Here is a 17,287-nt window from a genome sequence, read left to right as displayed (position 1 = left end):
ACCATCACCTGCCAAACTTAAGGAATTTAGGGAATAGTGGAATCAAGACCTATAACAGAGATTCTCTATAATTAAAAGACTTGTGGAAACAGACCTGTTTTTCTATATGACTTGTTGCTAAAAAGCATGACATTTGAAAAATAACTTTCTTAGAAATAGGAGGATGCACCTTCCCATTTAAAGGCAGTTTAATTTCTATTTTTTGATAAAATCATTACCTAACATTTATTTTAAAAGCTAGCTTTGAATACAGCTCTGAATACCCAGCACTCATGTTATGCTTAGTGCATCTTATGACCCAGGTGTGCCTAGGCGTGCTTTCTGTCTGTTAGACCCTAAGCTCTCTGAATTTGGAACCATCTTATTTATCTTTATTTCCCAGTGCCTAGTACTGGGCCAGGCCTCGCGTAAACTCATTAAACTCACTTTAAATGTTTGCTGAATGAATTAGAATTTCCATCATCATTGGATTACTGTATATAATCAGAATATTCCAAATAAAGTAAAATAGAGATAGATGTGTATATAATACATAAAAATAACTGAGTTTTAAATACTTTAGAATATAGGAGCTTAACCTAACGACCAAAACTAACATGAAGGTCCAGTTTGGGGGGATATTAGAAGATTCTTTAATATCCCAATCTCTTTCCCACAGTAAAGGAAATTGACTTTGGGTTTGTAAGATGCCCCATAATGTTTTTTTTTTCTTTTTAAATACATATGTGAGCGTGCTTAGTTGTTATGCTTTATTTTTCCAGAAGAGTCAAGTAGAAATTGTACAGATTAGCTGGCAATTTGATGAAAACACACAGAGTATTTACTGTATTGACAGCTTGCTGGATGTGCATTTCGATCTGCACCCTTCAAATGCATTGTGTGTACAGAGCAGTTTGGGGTGATGAGCCTCACCGTGAGTAGAAGTAATTCTCCACACTCACAGCGAGTGCCAGCGCGGCCCTTCCTCCAGGGCAGCCTCACGGGGGTACCATCTGCCTGGTGGAGAGCAGGGCTGCCCAGTGGCGTCATCCTTACCCATTCAGGATGGGTGCAGGGCTTCCTTGAAAATGGCAACCGAACACTGATTTGTCTCCAGACAGGCCTGCCTTCCCCACTCCTGCAGCAGATGGCTGTTCGGTGCCCTGAAGTCGGACGTCTCCACACATCACAAACTGAATATACAGTCCCCCTTCGAAAGCCACTTACCCCTTGGGGAACATTTTTCTAAACATCCAAACCTTGCAGGTCTTTTCTGGCTTTTACAAATGCCAGCATCCTGTTGGTATCATTGTAGGCAGTCTTTGCATGGGCTTAACTTGTAGATGTATCTGTAGTATTCTGAAGATCCATGGTTCACATAAATAACTTTGTTGTTGTTTATTATGATCTTTAGTTGAGATTGTCTGCGGCTGCACTGAAGGATTTAGAAACCTGGGACTAATTCGCCATTTGTGTGTAAAATTGAATAAAAATGTAGCTCTGTTTCATCCTTCTTGGAGGGAAAGATTCTCTTTGCACTTAACTGAAAGAGAAGTAAGTGTTGTCATCACTTTTGTTTTATTGTGTGTTTATTCTTTATATCCTTCTTTTATCCCTGTTCTGTAAGTAAGGGTCCACAGCTCTGGATAAAATATCTCTGGGCATTTGTTTTGCAATCATAAAGTCAATACCCCCTTCATAATGAGCTACTGGCTTTGCTACAAACACAAAACAAAACAGAGACGTATTGCAAAAGCACAGTTGTCAGTTTTTAGCAGATGAGCGAAGACCTTCAAATAGAAACACAAGTATTTAGAGTGTGTTTAATTTGCCTTGGGTAGCATGCAAGGCAAGGATTCCTTATTTTTTACACAAAGCTGTTTTTAAGAACCCCGAATTTGCATAAAAAAGATGATGGTCCCAGTTGGTTTCACACATATATGGGGACCATGGGGGTTTGAAGATATGGTTTGCCAAGGGACTACTAAACCCAAGGGCAGATGAGATTACTGTAAAAAAAAAAAAAAAAAGACCCATTTATTTTTAATACTTTAAGTTCATAATTTGAGCCCAGAAATATTAACATCTAGAAATCCTAAGAATTTGATCGTAGATAATTTCACCCATTCAACTCCATTACTTCCTTAATTTTAATAAAGAATGATAATTCTTCTTTCATACACACAAAAATACAATTCCTACTAAGAAAAACTCCTGCTGACATAAACTGCACACACATGGAATACCAAAAACTTGAAAGATTTGGGAGATACAAAGTATTGAACCTCAAGAAAGAACCTTTTTGGTACGTTTTAGCCTTGAAACCCTCTTTTCAAAGGAAATATGATTCAGAGGCCTACTACATAAAATAGCTCCTAATACCTGAAATTGTGTTACCCCTCCTGTAGTGGCACTTAACTGGCACTGGTCTTGCCCACCCACCCTGTAGAAAACCCTGGGCTGTTATTCGGAACCCTTAGAAGTCTTTGCTCCATGACATTATATATGTTGCAATTACAGAGCATGGACCCAAAGAGGCATTTGTATTTGTTGGTCATGCAAATTGTCCTTCACCACCAGGCTGCTTTGAATGAGAGTAGATCCCATAAAGTAGACTAAAGCGATTTTCCAATTTGTAAATTAGATGACCAGAGAGCAGGGTCAGGGTTGGGGATTATCTTTCCTGTGATCCAGACTACTCTGAGATTCTCCACGTTTGTGTCACACATTTCCACATGGCTGTTTGAAGTAGGGCACGTCTCTGCTCACGTAGCGGTAGGTCAAAAGTAAAGTTGACGTTTCTAGTTTTACGTATTTTACTCTCTGTTTCACCAAATCAAGTGGCTAATGTGCTACCACTTCTGAGATGTTGGTTTTCTATGTTGGTTCATTCATACTTTATTGAACACTAAAAAATAAAATGTGTGGGCAGACTACCAAATTTTATGATTTATTAATATTTTCCTTCTTAAAAACTATGTAATGGCTAAAACCATTGGAGTTGTCTTTCAAATTGAACTGAATAAGATTTGACAAGCACCTATACCATGTGATATTTCCTAATAGTGTGATAAAGGAAATCTATTTTAAGGATAAAATAGTGATGTTCCTAACCTTTACATTGTATTAGGATGATTTTTATCATTTAGTAGGATGACAGTGATAAGATAGACTCTTGTTCTGTTTCTAGAAATGTCTTCTTTGTGCTAAACTGCTCTTCTAAAAAATTAGTAGGCTATTGCTATATATATTAAATCTTTCTCTGAAGATTCAGTGATCAGAAATGATTCCAGGAAATTTTCCAGAATGTTCTTCCATTTCTAGTTCTGTATCTATCTTCGGGGCAAAGTTCTCAAGTTGTGGGCCTGGGACGCTGGGTGTTTCCAAGACCCTTTTAAGAGATCCACAACGTCAAAAATATTTTCATAAGCTAGTATTTGCCTTTTTTTACTCACATTCTTTCGTGGGTGTGTAGTGGAGTTTTCTAGAAGCTATATGACGTGCTCTCACAACAAGTTGAATGCGGAAGCACATATGAGAATACAGCTATCTTCTGTTAAGCCAGACGTTAAAGATATATGTGCAAAATTTTAAAGCAGTGTCACTCTTCTTATGAAATTTATTCTTGTTTTGGAATATAATATTTTTCATAAAAATGTTTTACTTATGTTTATTAATTTTTAATGAATTTATAGGTAAATATTTTTTAAAACTACCTGTTTTCATTTATATATGGTAAATATCTATGAACGTAACCTACTTGAACAGAAAGTCTTTTGGTCAACATCAGTAGCTATAACCCATGTAAACGAGCTCTTTTGGGTCCTCAATAACTTTTCAGAATGCAAAGGGGTCCTGTGGCCCAGATATATGAGAACTGCTGTACTATTATCCCCTCATTCAGTGTTCTTATATAGGAATTTACTTTGTTGACACTTTCTCAGATATTTACCTGGTAGTCCATGGAAGCTGTGCTTATCATAATTTTAAAATGTGTGTAAAAAGCTTTTGTGGCCAACTAGAACCAGAAGGTGCCCTGTGGGAATCATTGTGTATGCGTGTGTGTGTGTTATGTACTCATAAATGCAAATTGGTAGTTATTAGAAATTCTATCTTGCTAGGCAAATTGGTATTAGACTCTGTGTCTGATTCCTCACTCAGCAAATCGCAAACATTTATTTTGTTTCTACTAAATGGCCCTTAGTAGGTGTTATAGAGATGGACTAAATGTGATCTCAGCATTCAGGGCAGCAGCTGGTACAGTGCTATACCACAGCTACACCACACTACACCAACTACACCACAACTGACCACGTGCAAAAATGCATCAATCAGCAATTTTGGCTGCCACCTGTGTGGTCAGGGAGGAACTTATGGGCTTATTTAGAGGAAAAGATATACTAAATAAACAGTCAAGGGAAATATAAGACAATGTGGATTAGAGTTTAGACTAGAAGTTAAATGTCTCCGTATTCAGTCTACAGAGAAAACAATGAGTTCAGGTATTGTTATATTAACTTAATTATCATCCTTAGTATCAGAGTAGCTTCTGGGTTCTCTTTATTTAGTTTCATGGAATTATACATCCCAGTGAGAAATAATTTATAGATTATTTTGGTAAAAATTTTGCCAGTGTAATAGTAAACCTTTCAATCCATGAATGTGGTTGTGTGTGTGTGTGTTTATGGGTATGTATAAAATCTCCTTTAATTGTTCTAAGCAGTGTTTTGTGGTTCCTATGTAGCAGTTTAAGTCTTTTATTACATTTATTCCCTAAGTATTTTATGTTATTACAGATTCTTTAAACTTAATTTTCCAATTGTGTGATGCTACTACATAAAAACATAATTGATTTTTGTATATTGACTTGTATCCTGTGACTTTGCTAAATTATTAGCTGTGTTGTTTTGTAAATTCCTTAGGATTTTCTGGTTAGAAAATTATGTCATCTGTGAATATAAACAAGTTTACCTCTTCCTTTTTGTTATTTGTGTCTTTAATTTCTTTTTCTCACCTTATCAAACTAGGTAGGAGTTAGTGCCATCTTTGAACTTTCATAAATGAGATCATAAATATATACTCTTCTGCATTTGCTTATTTCACTCAATGGTATTGTTGTGATGAGGTCTTGATTATTCCTTCTCAGTAGTTTATGGTATTTCACTGTATTACTATGTTCAGGTTTATCCGTTCTACTGTTAATGGGCGTGTGCATTTTCAGTTTAAGGTTATTACAAGTAGTCCTCCTATAAACATTCTAGTACATGCCTTTTAGTGAACATATATATGAGTTTCTGTTGAGTTTATACCTCAGAGTGGACTTACTGAGTCATAGAATATAAAGTGTGTTCTTCTCTATTTTTTTTGTCCTCATGAGTATTTACCATGTGTTTAATTTTCATATTAAGCCAGAAGTGTGTCTCATTCTTCTCTTCCCTCTGTCTTTTCATCTGCTCATCGGGACGCGTGTCAGAGAACACGTGTAGGCTCTCTGCCTTGCTTACCTCAAAAAGAGGCACGTGACCCCATCTCTCTCTGGCTTCTTCCTGCTTACCTTTTTGCCCCTCTCATAGGGTATACGCCCAGGTCCTGCTCTAGGCTCCCAAAACTTGTATACCCCAAAAGTCTCCTGATTCTAGTTTTCCTCCTTCTAGTCTGTCTTCAGGTGTTTATTCAGAGAGAGAACTATTCCTACTGAAAAGCTACTCCACTTTAACCAAACTAAAATATTGGGTTGGCCAAAAAGTTCGTTCGGGATTTTTGGCCAACCCAGTACATGCCTTCTTGATAGTCTTGGGGATTTCAAAGACACAAGCAGTTAGAAGGGGAGAAATCCTCTCCCTCCTCTGGGACTCAGGTTGCTTCCTCTCTGTTTGCATGTAGCTGAATCCTGTGTCGAGGGAGGGCTGAGGGATGCAATAGCTTCACACCTCGAGAGCAGTAGAGGATTTCAGAGAAAATTCTTGCTAGAACTAAGATTTGAGAATTACTGGAAGAGTTCACTTATCCCTACTTCGTCTCTCGGCTATTTTAAGAATAATTGAAAAGCTGGCCAAAATGAAGATATCTGTCACTTTATAAAAGTAGTCTTAAAATTTTGGTGAATATTAGATTTTTTTGTAAGTGAAATCAGAATTGCAATTATAAAGGACACAAAATGAACCCTGTTGTGAACTAAAGAATACTTAAATAATTTGACTTTCAATTCCATATTTTCATATTTCCTAGACCCTGAAAAATGACATGCAGAATTTTTATTTAGGTTTTGAACTAAGGAGAACCTAAAGTTTGATTGTAATATTACTACTTACCAGCTGGGGGCTCCATATGTTATTTAGCCTCTCTTAGCCTCAGTTTCCATATCTATGAAATGGGGATAATAAAACCTATTATAGGGATGTTTTCAGGCTCATATGAGATCAAGTAAAATGCTCAGCCCCATGCCTGTTATATAGCAAGCCTGCAAAGGATTTTCTATTTTTATTTCGAGAATGGTACGGAGTTACATTTTGTTTGCTTTCTTAAATTCAGTACCAGCACAGGGCAACAAAATAAATAAGAATAATGAAAACTATTTATGAGCAAAATTGATACAGAAAGAACAACCGAAATATTTTAGCCACGGAAAATTTATTTACAAATGATATATGTTAATGAGCTTAAAGGGAAGCTTTGAGTTGGCATTGAGCATTCATTTGGCTATTATAAAATCCAAGGCAAAAGATCTCTTTCATGACACACAGTGAAAACAATGCACTCATGACCAATCACTTTAAATATTTATAGAAAGTTTAGTGGAGGAAGTGAGCTAAACCAAGGAAGGGATTCCTCTGGAGACCTCAGAAGAATGTTTTGAAGCCAGGCCAGTGTACCTCTGCCTTGAGAAGGATGGTCAACTAATCATGTGCTTTTGCTTCTCCAGGGAGAAGTTGGCTGTGGCCCGACTGCAGAGAGAAGTTGCCCAAAGAAGAAGTGAGGGGGCCATGGTAAGTCCCAGCTGGTCTGTCCTGATTCCCAACCTCCCTTCCGAAGTCTCTGGCTTGAGAGGCATTTTTGTCTTGTTAAGGATTTCAAAGGAAAATATTTGCTTGTAGCAAACTGAATGCTGTATTGGTAAATAACATGTTTATAATGCAGTTTAAACAGATCTGCCATTTGCTGAGACAGCGGGAAATATTAATTGGGAAAAAGAACTCTTTGAGCTTTAAGGAGGATGTTCAAATGTTCAAAGGGTTGTACGGCTTTATTTCCTGAAGGTCTACTGGATGCCCAGGCTTCCAGCTGTGAGCACAATGTCCGTAAAGGGGCACTCTCAGATTTTTCACATAAGGACAGTGCAACTTAATTCAAGCCTCTCAGTTCTTCAAACCTGAAAAATAAACAGCCTAAAAGAACACTCAGCTGTTTGCTAATGTAATTGTCTTTTATCCTCTTCCTTCTCTCCACTCTTTGTGGTGTAACCTCCCTGTCCATTTCAGTGTGTGCCATTTAGGAAACTGATGTTTCCTTGTGTTTTGAATTGTACTAAGAATCAATATGGTTGTTCTGGCCCGTAGCAACTTCATGTTGTAGACTTTCTTTGCCAAAGTACCTGCCTGTGTGCCCCTCTAGTATCAGAGATGGCTGTCGGGGGACCTGGGGAATGGACTTGTGTGGGTTAACTGCTGCTGCTATCTCTGAGAAAAAAGTATGACATCAGATTTTTTCCAAACGTATAACAAAACAATGGCACACATGCAACTTTTCAGCTAATGCTTTCGCGGGCCTCTCACTGCTGTGGCCTCTCCCGTTGCGGAGCACAGGCTCCGGATGCGCAGGCTCAGCGGCCATGGCGCACGGACCCAACCGCTCTGCGGCATGTGGGATCTTCCCAGACCGGGGCACGAACCCGTGTCCCCTGCATCGGCAGGCGGACTCTCAACCACTGCGCCACCAGGGAAGCCCCCAGCTAATGCTTTTTTGAAAAGAGAAGCCACACATTGTCAGACCCTGAAAGCTGCTTCCATTTGATTTCATGAGAGTTAATTGACAATTCATCTGCTGAAAAGTGTAAGAAATTTGTAAAATAAGCTGGCATTGAACTTCTCTCAAGAGGGAAGGCAGAGGACTGGAACAAGAGGTTGACTGTTGAGTGGATTCTGGAAGGTTCTGTGGCCCATGAGCATGCTACAATACTTGGTGATCATGTTGTTTGCTCAGCTAGTGATCTTAAGGCAAAGAGAATCTTGACTGTTCCAACAATACGATGAAGCTGCTCGCAAGCATCTTTGAGCAATGACATGGGAATAAGTTGAAGAAAATGAAGGTTTAGTTAAATGCTGAACTGAAAATGTTCAATCTGAACTTTTACTGCATTGCAAAATGTTTCTGAGCTTGGCCATTCTGTAATGTTTCCATCTCTGTACAGGCTAGCTAGCTCCTGTTCAACACTTCATCAGCTATGTTCAAAGTGAAGGTGAAGAAGTGACAGCTTTTCTAGGTCTGTTTCTTCATCTTTAAAATGAGGAAGTTGGGATTGTATGATTCGCAGTCCTGCGAATGAGCATTTGTTCATGTAAAGTTTTGATGATGGGAAGATTTTTGTGGTAATAACTAAATGTTATTTAAGTTCATAAGAACAGGCCCCTAAAGAATGTATCTTTCTGATTCTGACATTGAATGAGCCTGAGTTGAAATAATCTCAGACAGATAACTGTCGAGTTTTTCATAAAACGAAACCCCCTTTTAAAACATTATAGAAGTTATTGTTCAGTGTAGAAAATACCCAGAAAACACCGGCAAACAAAAAGTGACTCTGGTTGTTCAAAAACCAACTTTGGAAAAGTTACCAGTGTTTTGTTACTCATCTTTAAATAATGTTAATGAACAATCACATTTATGTATTGACTGATTTAACAAGTAAGTTATGGAGCACCTAACCCTAACCCTACCCAGCACTGTTCTAGGCATTGGGGGAGCATCAGTGGAAAAAACAGGCAAACATCTGAGAGCTTACATTCTAGCCGTTAGGGAGACAGGTGTTTGATGGAATTACCGTCAGATGGTGGAGGCAGCTATGAGAAAATAAGATCAGGGTAGGGGAAAGTGGGATGCTAGGGGATCAGTATGAGTGTTCTCAGTAGTAAATCACTGAAGAGTTAGTATTAGAGGGACGTTGAGGAGGAGAAGCAGTGAACCATGATGATAGTTCCAGTGGGGGTGGGGTCAGCATTCCTGGCGGGGGGGTGGTGAGCAAGTTCAAAGGCCTGGATTGCCTGAGGAACAGCACGGAGAAACAGGATGGCTGGAGGGCATGAGGGAGAGGCTGAACAGTAGAAGATAATTCAGAGAAGTGACGTGGGCAGAGGAGTATGTCATCAAGGTCCCCAGAGATCTCTGGCTCATGCTCTGAGTGACAGGATCCATTGGAAGGCTTTTAGTGAGTGCCCTGATGCCATCTGATTTACTACTGTTCATATGACTGTTTCCCCCAATTCCATAATTGATCACATCTCAATTCTTTAGAGACACCTAAGCCCTGATTTTTATTCATGTCCTTTATTTTGCTTTTTTCTCCCTCTTTCTTGGTATTTTCCCCCTCTTTCCTTACCTAGTCATCCCCCACCCCGAATTTTCAACTTAATTATATGCTTCAGCTTTTCTGCTCCTAGGATTCATTTATTTCTGAAGGCCTGATTCTTTCAGTATCTGACAGCTCCTAAAATCAGGCAGTTCTATTAAGCCTCTAAATTTAATTCTTGCTGTTATGAGCCCAGAACTTTTGTCACGTTTTTAGCAGAAATGGAAAGCAGTTCATCGCAGCCAGATCACCTTATGCTTTTAAAGAATAATATTCACAGTATGCTGTTTTACCCACATGAAAGGAAAAATGGTACGTATGGAAAAAGTTATATAAGTATTTTCAAAATGCTATATAATTGAAGCAGATAATTATTTTAACAATCATCAGTGAACCTGTTATAATCAAAGTCTTTAACGCAAAACATGGCCTTTTAAAAATTTGACTATGCAATAAATCTTTCTGCGTATAAGTTTTTAAGGTAGTACCCAAGACATCATTTTTGAGAGATTTATTTTTTTAACACACTGTTTATTTTGGAACAATTTTAGACTTCCCTGAAGTCGCACACCTGCATACTCTTTAACCAGTTTTCTAGTGTTAATACTTACGTAACTATGGTGTAATTATAGAAACTGAGAAATTAACATTGGCACATAACTATTAACTAAGTTCCAGATTTTTTTGGAATTTCACCAGTTTTTGCAGTAATGTTCCCTTTCTGATTTAGGATTCAGTTCAGGGTACTGCATTGCATGTAGAAAGATTTCTTTTTGCTGGCTGATTGTCACATGTGGAAATAAGAAAGAATATGGATTTGGGAATGAGGCAAGTCTGAATTCAAAGTCCAGCTCCATCAGTAGTTAGCTATAGGACCTTGGACACATTCCTTTATGTGTTTTGTTTTGTTTTTTTTTTTTGTGGTACACGGGCCTCTCACTGTTGTGGCCTCTCCCGTTGCGGAGCACAGGCTCCGGACGCGCAGGCTCAGCGGCCATGGCTCACGGGCCTAGGCACTCCGTGGCATGTGGGATCTTCCCGGACCGGGGCACGAACCCGTGTCCCCTGCAGCGGCAGGCGGACTCTCAACCACTGCGCCACCAGGGAAGCCCCCCTTTATGTGTTTTTAACAGCTCTGTCTGTGCTTTTGTTCTGTTAACTCAGGTCTTTATTTGGGAAAGCTATCTTTGAGTATATTCTACGTTGCCTATTTGTTTCTTTGTTCTTCCACGAAATAACTATGGCCATTGTTTTCTTACTTACCTTTCCTTATTTTTCACAAACTGCTATAAGATCATGTTTCTCTTTATTCTGGGAGATTGTATTTCAGCTTGTGTTCTCTATCACTGGCTCAATTTACTGCAAGACCTTTTCTGTCCGTAAGACTGTGATGTCATCTTAAACTTAGTTAGATGTAAAAAAGGCCCCTTCTACCCCAAGAGTCTATTCATTCCCAGTATCTTCTAGAATGCATATAGTTTTTATTTTTCTATATGTAAATCTTTGCATATTCTAGGTGGAATTACATTGGTGTGAGGTAGGGATGAAAATGAGTGTTTGCCCAAATGGACTGTTCAATAAATGGTGCTGGGAAATTAACTAGTATCTAACCCTTACTGTCACATTTACCATCTTCCAAATTCAGTCCCTATCAATACGCCTCAATTACTGGATGGCGTATTCTTTTCTATTAACCTTATTTAGTCTATTCTTACAATAGCCTAAATTGTTTTCATTACTAGAAATGTGTCTATTTACTATTTTATAGGCTGAATTCTTTCTGATTATTCTTTTTTATCCAAACTTAAAAAGATAATTTTATTTATTGAATAGCAATCAGGGTTCATGAGTTAAAAATATGTATTTGGATTTTTTAAAAAAAGTATTTTCATATGTATTTATGACACAGGAGTATCTCAGAGACTATTTCAAAATGACATGAAAAATGGCTTAATATGTTTATTTTTTTTACATTTATATTAAAATTTTTTTAAAGAATGTCACTTCTACCACTGTGAGTTTGTCTTTGTTTTTTATTAGTATCTCAAGAACACTAATATTCTACCAAACTTAATTTTTTAAATGTTTGGTTTAGTTATGCAAAGTTAACAACACTGTATGGTTCCTTTTCATCCCATTCTGTTTGGGAAAAAGAAAAGTATCCATTTTTGATTACTCATCTCAAGACACTAAGGAAGCATAGTAACCCCATTTAACCTGTTGCAGGATTCCCTTTTTTCCTACATCTGGATATTCAGACACTGGCTGGGTGTTACCATACTGTACCATCAGCTAAATTAGAAACCATATCCTCTTGCTCTTTTGCACAAGAACATCCAAGGAATAACTGTCAAAGATTAGGATATTTGACAGTTGTATCAGGAATTTGAGAAAAAGCAGAGAAGAGTTGGAGGAAGTAGGGAGATCAGAATCCTTGGACCCTCTGTGACATCCTTGCTGGAGGATGGGGCAAACTTAAGTCAGCAGACTCCCTCGCCAGATCTTATTCATTCAGTGCCACAGTATGAACAGCCAGCTGTGGTGATAACTGGAGTTAGCTGGATTCACTGATACAAAAACACATTAAAGAAACTTCATGGGCTTCCCTGGTGGCACAGTGGTTGAGAATCTGCCTGCTAATGCAGGGAACACGGGTTCGAGCCCTGGTCTGGGAGGATCCCACATGCCATGGAGCAACTAGGCCCGTGAGCCACAACTACTGAGCCTGTGCGCGTCTGGAGCCTGTGCTCCGCAACAAGAGAGGCTGCGATAGTGAGAGGCCTGTGCACTACGATGAAGAGTGGCCCCCGCTTGCCACAACTAGAGAAAGCCCTCGCACAAAAACGAAGACCCAACACAGCAAAAATAAATAAATTAATTAATAAACTCCTACCCCAACATCTTCTTAAAAAAAAAAAAGAAAAAGAAACTTCATGCCTGTGGACCCACAGTTTCTAGTGGGTCTCTGTTTAACTGCAGGGTTCTCTTTTTCAAGTACCTGCATAGTGTTTGAGAGCTTTAGTCCTAGTCTTATTTTTAACTTGTTGGTTCCCTGCCCTGTGCAGCATGTGAGTTTATTTTCCCTCTTAGTCATTTGTAGAAAGCAAAAGTCACAGTGTTAAATAACTGTTATTTAAACAAGAAGAGATAATTTCTTTTAATTTAAGAGACACATGTGGAAATAGGAACATTGCAAACAGCCCAGGTGATATTGCCTTGGTGAGTTTTCAGGATTTTCCCGGTGTGCCCTTCCTCTTGGCATTGCTGCACAGCTGTGTGGACAGCTGTATTGTCTGGCTTCTGGTAGAGAAGAGGGCAGCCAAGAAGGGAGATTCAGAGTTTGGAAACCCAGAAGTAAGGGGGCCTGAAGCTATAGTACCTAAACATGTCAGTTCCTACTGCTAGATTTCTTGGGGACAGGTGTTTAGTTTTGTTTCACAGCAGCGCAGTGGGTGATACAACTGCTTTTCTAACTGCTAGTAGTCAAAGAAGGAAGATTAGGATTACAGGGTGAACTAGCCTATTTTTCTGTTTCTTTTTTTTTTGAGATAAAATTGACATATAATTATATTAATTTGAGGTATACAACATAATGGTTCAATATATGTATACAGGTTTCCCCTCCTATCTGAAAAGAGAGCATTCCTATGAAACCTTTGGTAAGCTGAAATGGTGTAAAGCGAGACACAATTACCTTTTTTTGTAATAGTAAAAATATGCTTTGGATTTCTTTTGGTTAGTGAAAAAAAGTACAAAGGTAGGTCTTTCATAAAAGTGAAGTCGTGCAAAGCAAACTTTTAAAAAGTGGGGGCTACCTGTATTTTGCGAAATGATCACCACAGTAGGTCTAGCTAATATCCTTCGCCACACACTTACAAACTGTTTTTCAAATATAAAATACAGTATTATTAACTGTCATCATGCAATATATTACATCCTCAGGACTTACTTTATAACTGGAAATTTGTACCGTTTGTCCCCCTTTACCCACTTTGCCCACCTCTCCCCTCTCTCTGCCTCTGTCTTTGTATCTATGAGTTTGTCTTTTTTTTTTAAGATTCCACATCTAAGTGAGATCACGTGGTATTTGTCTTTCTCAGTCTCACTTATTTCACTTAGCATAATGCCCTCAAAGTCCATCCATTGTTGCAAATGGCAGCATTTCCTTCTTTTTTATGGCTGAATAATATTTCGTTGTATATACTGTATACTAGATTTCCTTTATCCATTCATCCATCAATGGACACTTAGATTATTTCCATGTCTTACCTATTGTAAATAATGTGGAAACAAACATGGAGGTACATACATCTTTTCAAGATAGTGATTTTATTTCCTTTGGATAAATACCCAGAAGTGGAATTGCTGGATAATATGGTAGTTCTGTTTTTAATTTTTTAAGAAACCTCCATATCGTTTTCCATAGAGTCTTTACCAATTTACATTCCCATCGATAGTACACAAGGGTTCCCTTTTCTCCGCATCCTAGCCAACACTTATTTCTTGTCTTTTTGTTAATAGTCACTCCAACAGGTATGAGATGATACCATATTGTGATTTTGATTTGCATTTACCAAATGATTAGTTATATTAAGTACCTTTTCATGTACCCATTGCCCATCTGTATGTCTTCTTTGGGAAAAGGTCTACAGACATCCCTTGGAGATATTGTAGGTTTGGTTCCAGACCATTGCAAAAAAGCGAATATCACAATAAAGTGAGTCACATGAATTGTTTGGTTTCCCAGTGTGTATAAAAGTTATGTTTACACTGCACTGTAGTCTGTTAAGTGTGCAATAGCACTATGTATTAAAAAACATACATACCTTAATTTAAAAAATACATTACTGCTAAAAAATGTTAACCATAATCTGACAGCACAGGATTGCCACAGACCTTCAATTTGTAAAAAACACAAATATGAAACACAGTAAAGTAAGCACAAAAAAACAAGCTATGCCTGTATTCAGATTTTCTGCTTATTTCTGAATCGGATTGTTTGTTTGTTTGTTTTGCTGCTGACTTATATGATTTCTTTACATATTTTGCATGTTAACTCCTTAACATATATATGATTGCAAATATTTTCCCCCATTTCGTAGGTTACCTTTTAATTTTGTTGATGATTTCCTTTGCTGTGCAGAAGCTGTTTAGTTTGATGTAGTCCCCTTTATTTATTTTTCCTTTTGCTGCCTTTGCTTCTGGTGTCAAATCCAAAAAATCATCACCAAGATTGATCTCAAGCAGCTTACTGCCTGTGTTTTCTTCTGTGAGTTTTATGGTTTCAGGTCTTATGTTCAAGTCTTTAATCCATTTTGAGTTAATTTTTGTGTATAGTGTAAGATAGTGGCCCAATTTCATTCTTTTGCTGTGACTGTCCAGTTTTCCCAACACCATTTATTAAAGAGACTGTTTTTTCCCCATTGTATATTCTTGCCTCCTTTGTCATAGATTAAGTGACCATATATGTGTGGCTATATTTCTAGGCTCTCTATTCCATTCCATTGATCTATGTGTCTGTTTTTATGCCAACACCATACTTTTTTGATTACTATAGTTTTGTAATACGGTTTGAAATCAGGAAGCATGATGTGTCCAGCTTTGTTCTTCTTTCTCGAAATTGCTTTGGCTATTCAAATTTTTTTTGTGGTTTCATACATATTTTAGGATTGCTTGTTCTATTTCTATGAAAAATACCATTGGGATTTTGATGGAAATTGCATTGAATGTGTAGATTGCTTTGGGTAGTATGTATATTTTAACAATATTAACTCTTCCAAGCCATGAGCACAGAATGTCTTTCCATTTATTTGTTTTTTCTTCAATTTCTGTCATCATTGTCTTAGAGTTACATTTGGTTAAACTTATTCTTAGGTATTTTATTATTTTTGATGTAATTGGATTGTTTTCTTAATTTCTCTTTCTGATCATTTGTTATTAGTGTATGTAAATCAACCAATTTTGGGGAAACTTGGTTATAGTCTCATGGGAAGCTTGGACTTGTCTCCTTGTATTAATATATTGATGTTAGCAGTGGTCATGGCAGTTGAGTTTAAAGTATCATCCAAAGAAGAGAAGCATCTTGGACAACACACCATTCACAGTGTTTATCATTAGCTGAAATATATCCATAATACATCTCTGGAAATAGAACCAGGGGTGTTTTTCTCCTGTTCACAACAGCCAACTTCATAAGTTAAAATGCCAAGTAGACATGTCTTTCTAAGAGTTTAGAACGGTAGGTGCCAAACTTTAGGACATGTTTCTGTATATGTGCTAAATTTTGGAAATAGGCCCTGCATATTATTTTGTTCATTTATCTGTTCAGCTTATCCAAGAGAGAATAAAATGAAGTCATTGCTTTCATAAAATTTATTCTATAAAATACTTATTGCACAAATACATCAATGTCATACTTTTCATTATCTCTATTCACAGTCAGTAATACCAGAAGTCAATAATAGGGCCTCCCTGGTGGCGCAGTGGTTAAGAGTCCGCCTGCCAATGCAGGGGATACGGGTTCGTGCCCCGGTCTGGGAGGATCCCATATGCCGCGGAGCGGCTGGGCCCGTGAGCCATGGCCGCTGGGCCTGCGCATCCGGAGCCTGTGCTCCGCAACGGGAGAGGCCACAACAGTGAGAGGCCCACATACCGCAAAAATCAAAAAAAAAAAAAAAAAAAAAAAAAAAAGAAGTCAATAATAATCCCTCAAAACAATAACTTTGAAATTTTTAATAAAATATTTTGTTATTCACTTAAAAATTTTTTTTGAAGTACAGTTGATTTACATTATGTTAGTTTTAGGTGTACAGCGAAGTGATTCTGATATATATATATATATTTTTTCTTTTTATTCACTTTTAAGCAAATAAATTATAAGAGAAATTAAAAATATTTAAGCTGAATGAAAATGAAAACACTCCATTTACACAAATTTAGGCAGTGTAATTAAATCAAAACTTACGGTGAGATATACACCATTAAATGTATGTAATAGGAAAAGAAAAGATTTTAAATTAATCAGTCATTTAACTCAAGCAGCAATAAAGAATAATAAACATAAAGAGAGAAGAGGAAAGAAATAATGAAATAAAAAACAGAAACCAATGAAGTACAAAATGAAAAAATAGTGCAGTTTTCAGCAACACTAATTTATCCACATACACATAAAAATTATAAGACAATTAGACTTGTGACCACTGACTGGGTATTTGACATTAAGAATTATTGTCAGTATATAGATATAAACTTGATATTATGGTTGTGAGTTTCAAGAGTTCTTACTGTTTAGAGATAGACAGAGAAATATTTGCCAGTGAAGTACTGTGATGTCTGGGTTTACTTCAGATAATACTGAAAGAGGAGAATAGCTGGAGGTGTAGATGGATCAACATTGGCTATATTTGATAACTGTTGAAGTTGACGGTTTATTATACATTTTTCTACTTTTACAAATGTTTAAAATGTTTCATGATAAAAAGTTTTTTAACTCCCTCCTCCCCCGGAAAGCTGCCAGGCTCTGATGATTTTACAGAAGAGTTCAACCAAACCTGTAGTGAAGGAGATAATATTTTATACAAATTGGTGCTGAAAGAAGATGAAAGAAGTATCCCCAACTCACTGTTTAAAAAATAAAAGCTAAACTTTTCATTTGAGAAAAGTTATACATTTACCAAACAATTGCACAGACAGTAGAGAGATTTCCTGTATGCCTCATACCCAGTTTCCCAATTACTAATGTCTTATTGT

The 17,287-nt window shown here is 37.4% G+C and overlaps 1 protein-coding gene across 2 annotated transcripts in view; it reads left to right on the top strand.

Annotated features, from left to right (window-relative positions):
- NCKAP5 (NCK associated protein 5) overlaps positions 1 to 17,287 on the top strand; it is a 991,644-nt gene that overhangs the window by 395,998 nt on the left and 578,359 nt on the right. For both annotated transcript variants that reach the window (XM_060106265.1, XM_060106266.1), the window contains exon 4: positions 6,902 to 6,965. In XM_060106265.1, coding sequence (XP_059962248.1) covers positions 6,902 to 6,965 — 64 coding nt within the window. The remainder of the gene's footprint in view (positions 1 to 6,901; positions 6,966 to 17,287) is intronic.

The sequence above is a fragment of the Mesoplodon densirostris genome, chromosome 8, assembly GCF_025265405.1.
Source record: "Mesoplodon densirostris isolate mMesDen1 chromosome 8, mMesDen1 primary haplotype, whole genome shotgun sequence".
Lineage (NCBI taxonomy): Eukaryota > Metazoa > Chordata > Mammalia > Artiodactyla > Ziphiidae > Mesoplodon > Mesoplodon densirostris.
Note: the sequence above shows the minus strand (reverse complement) of the source record. Positions and strands in the feature narration are given on the sequence as shown.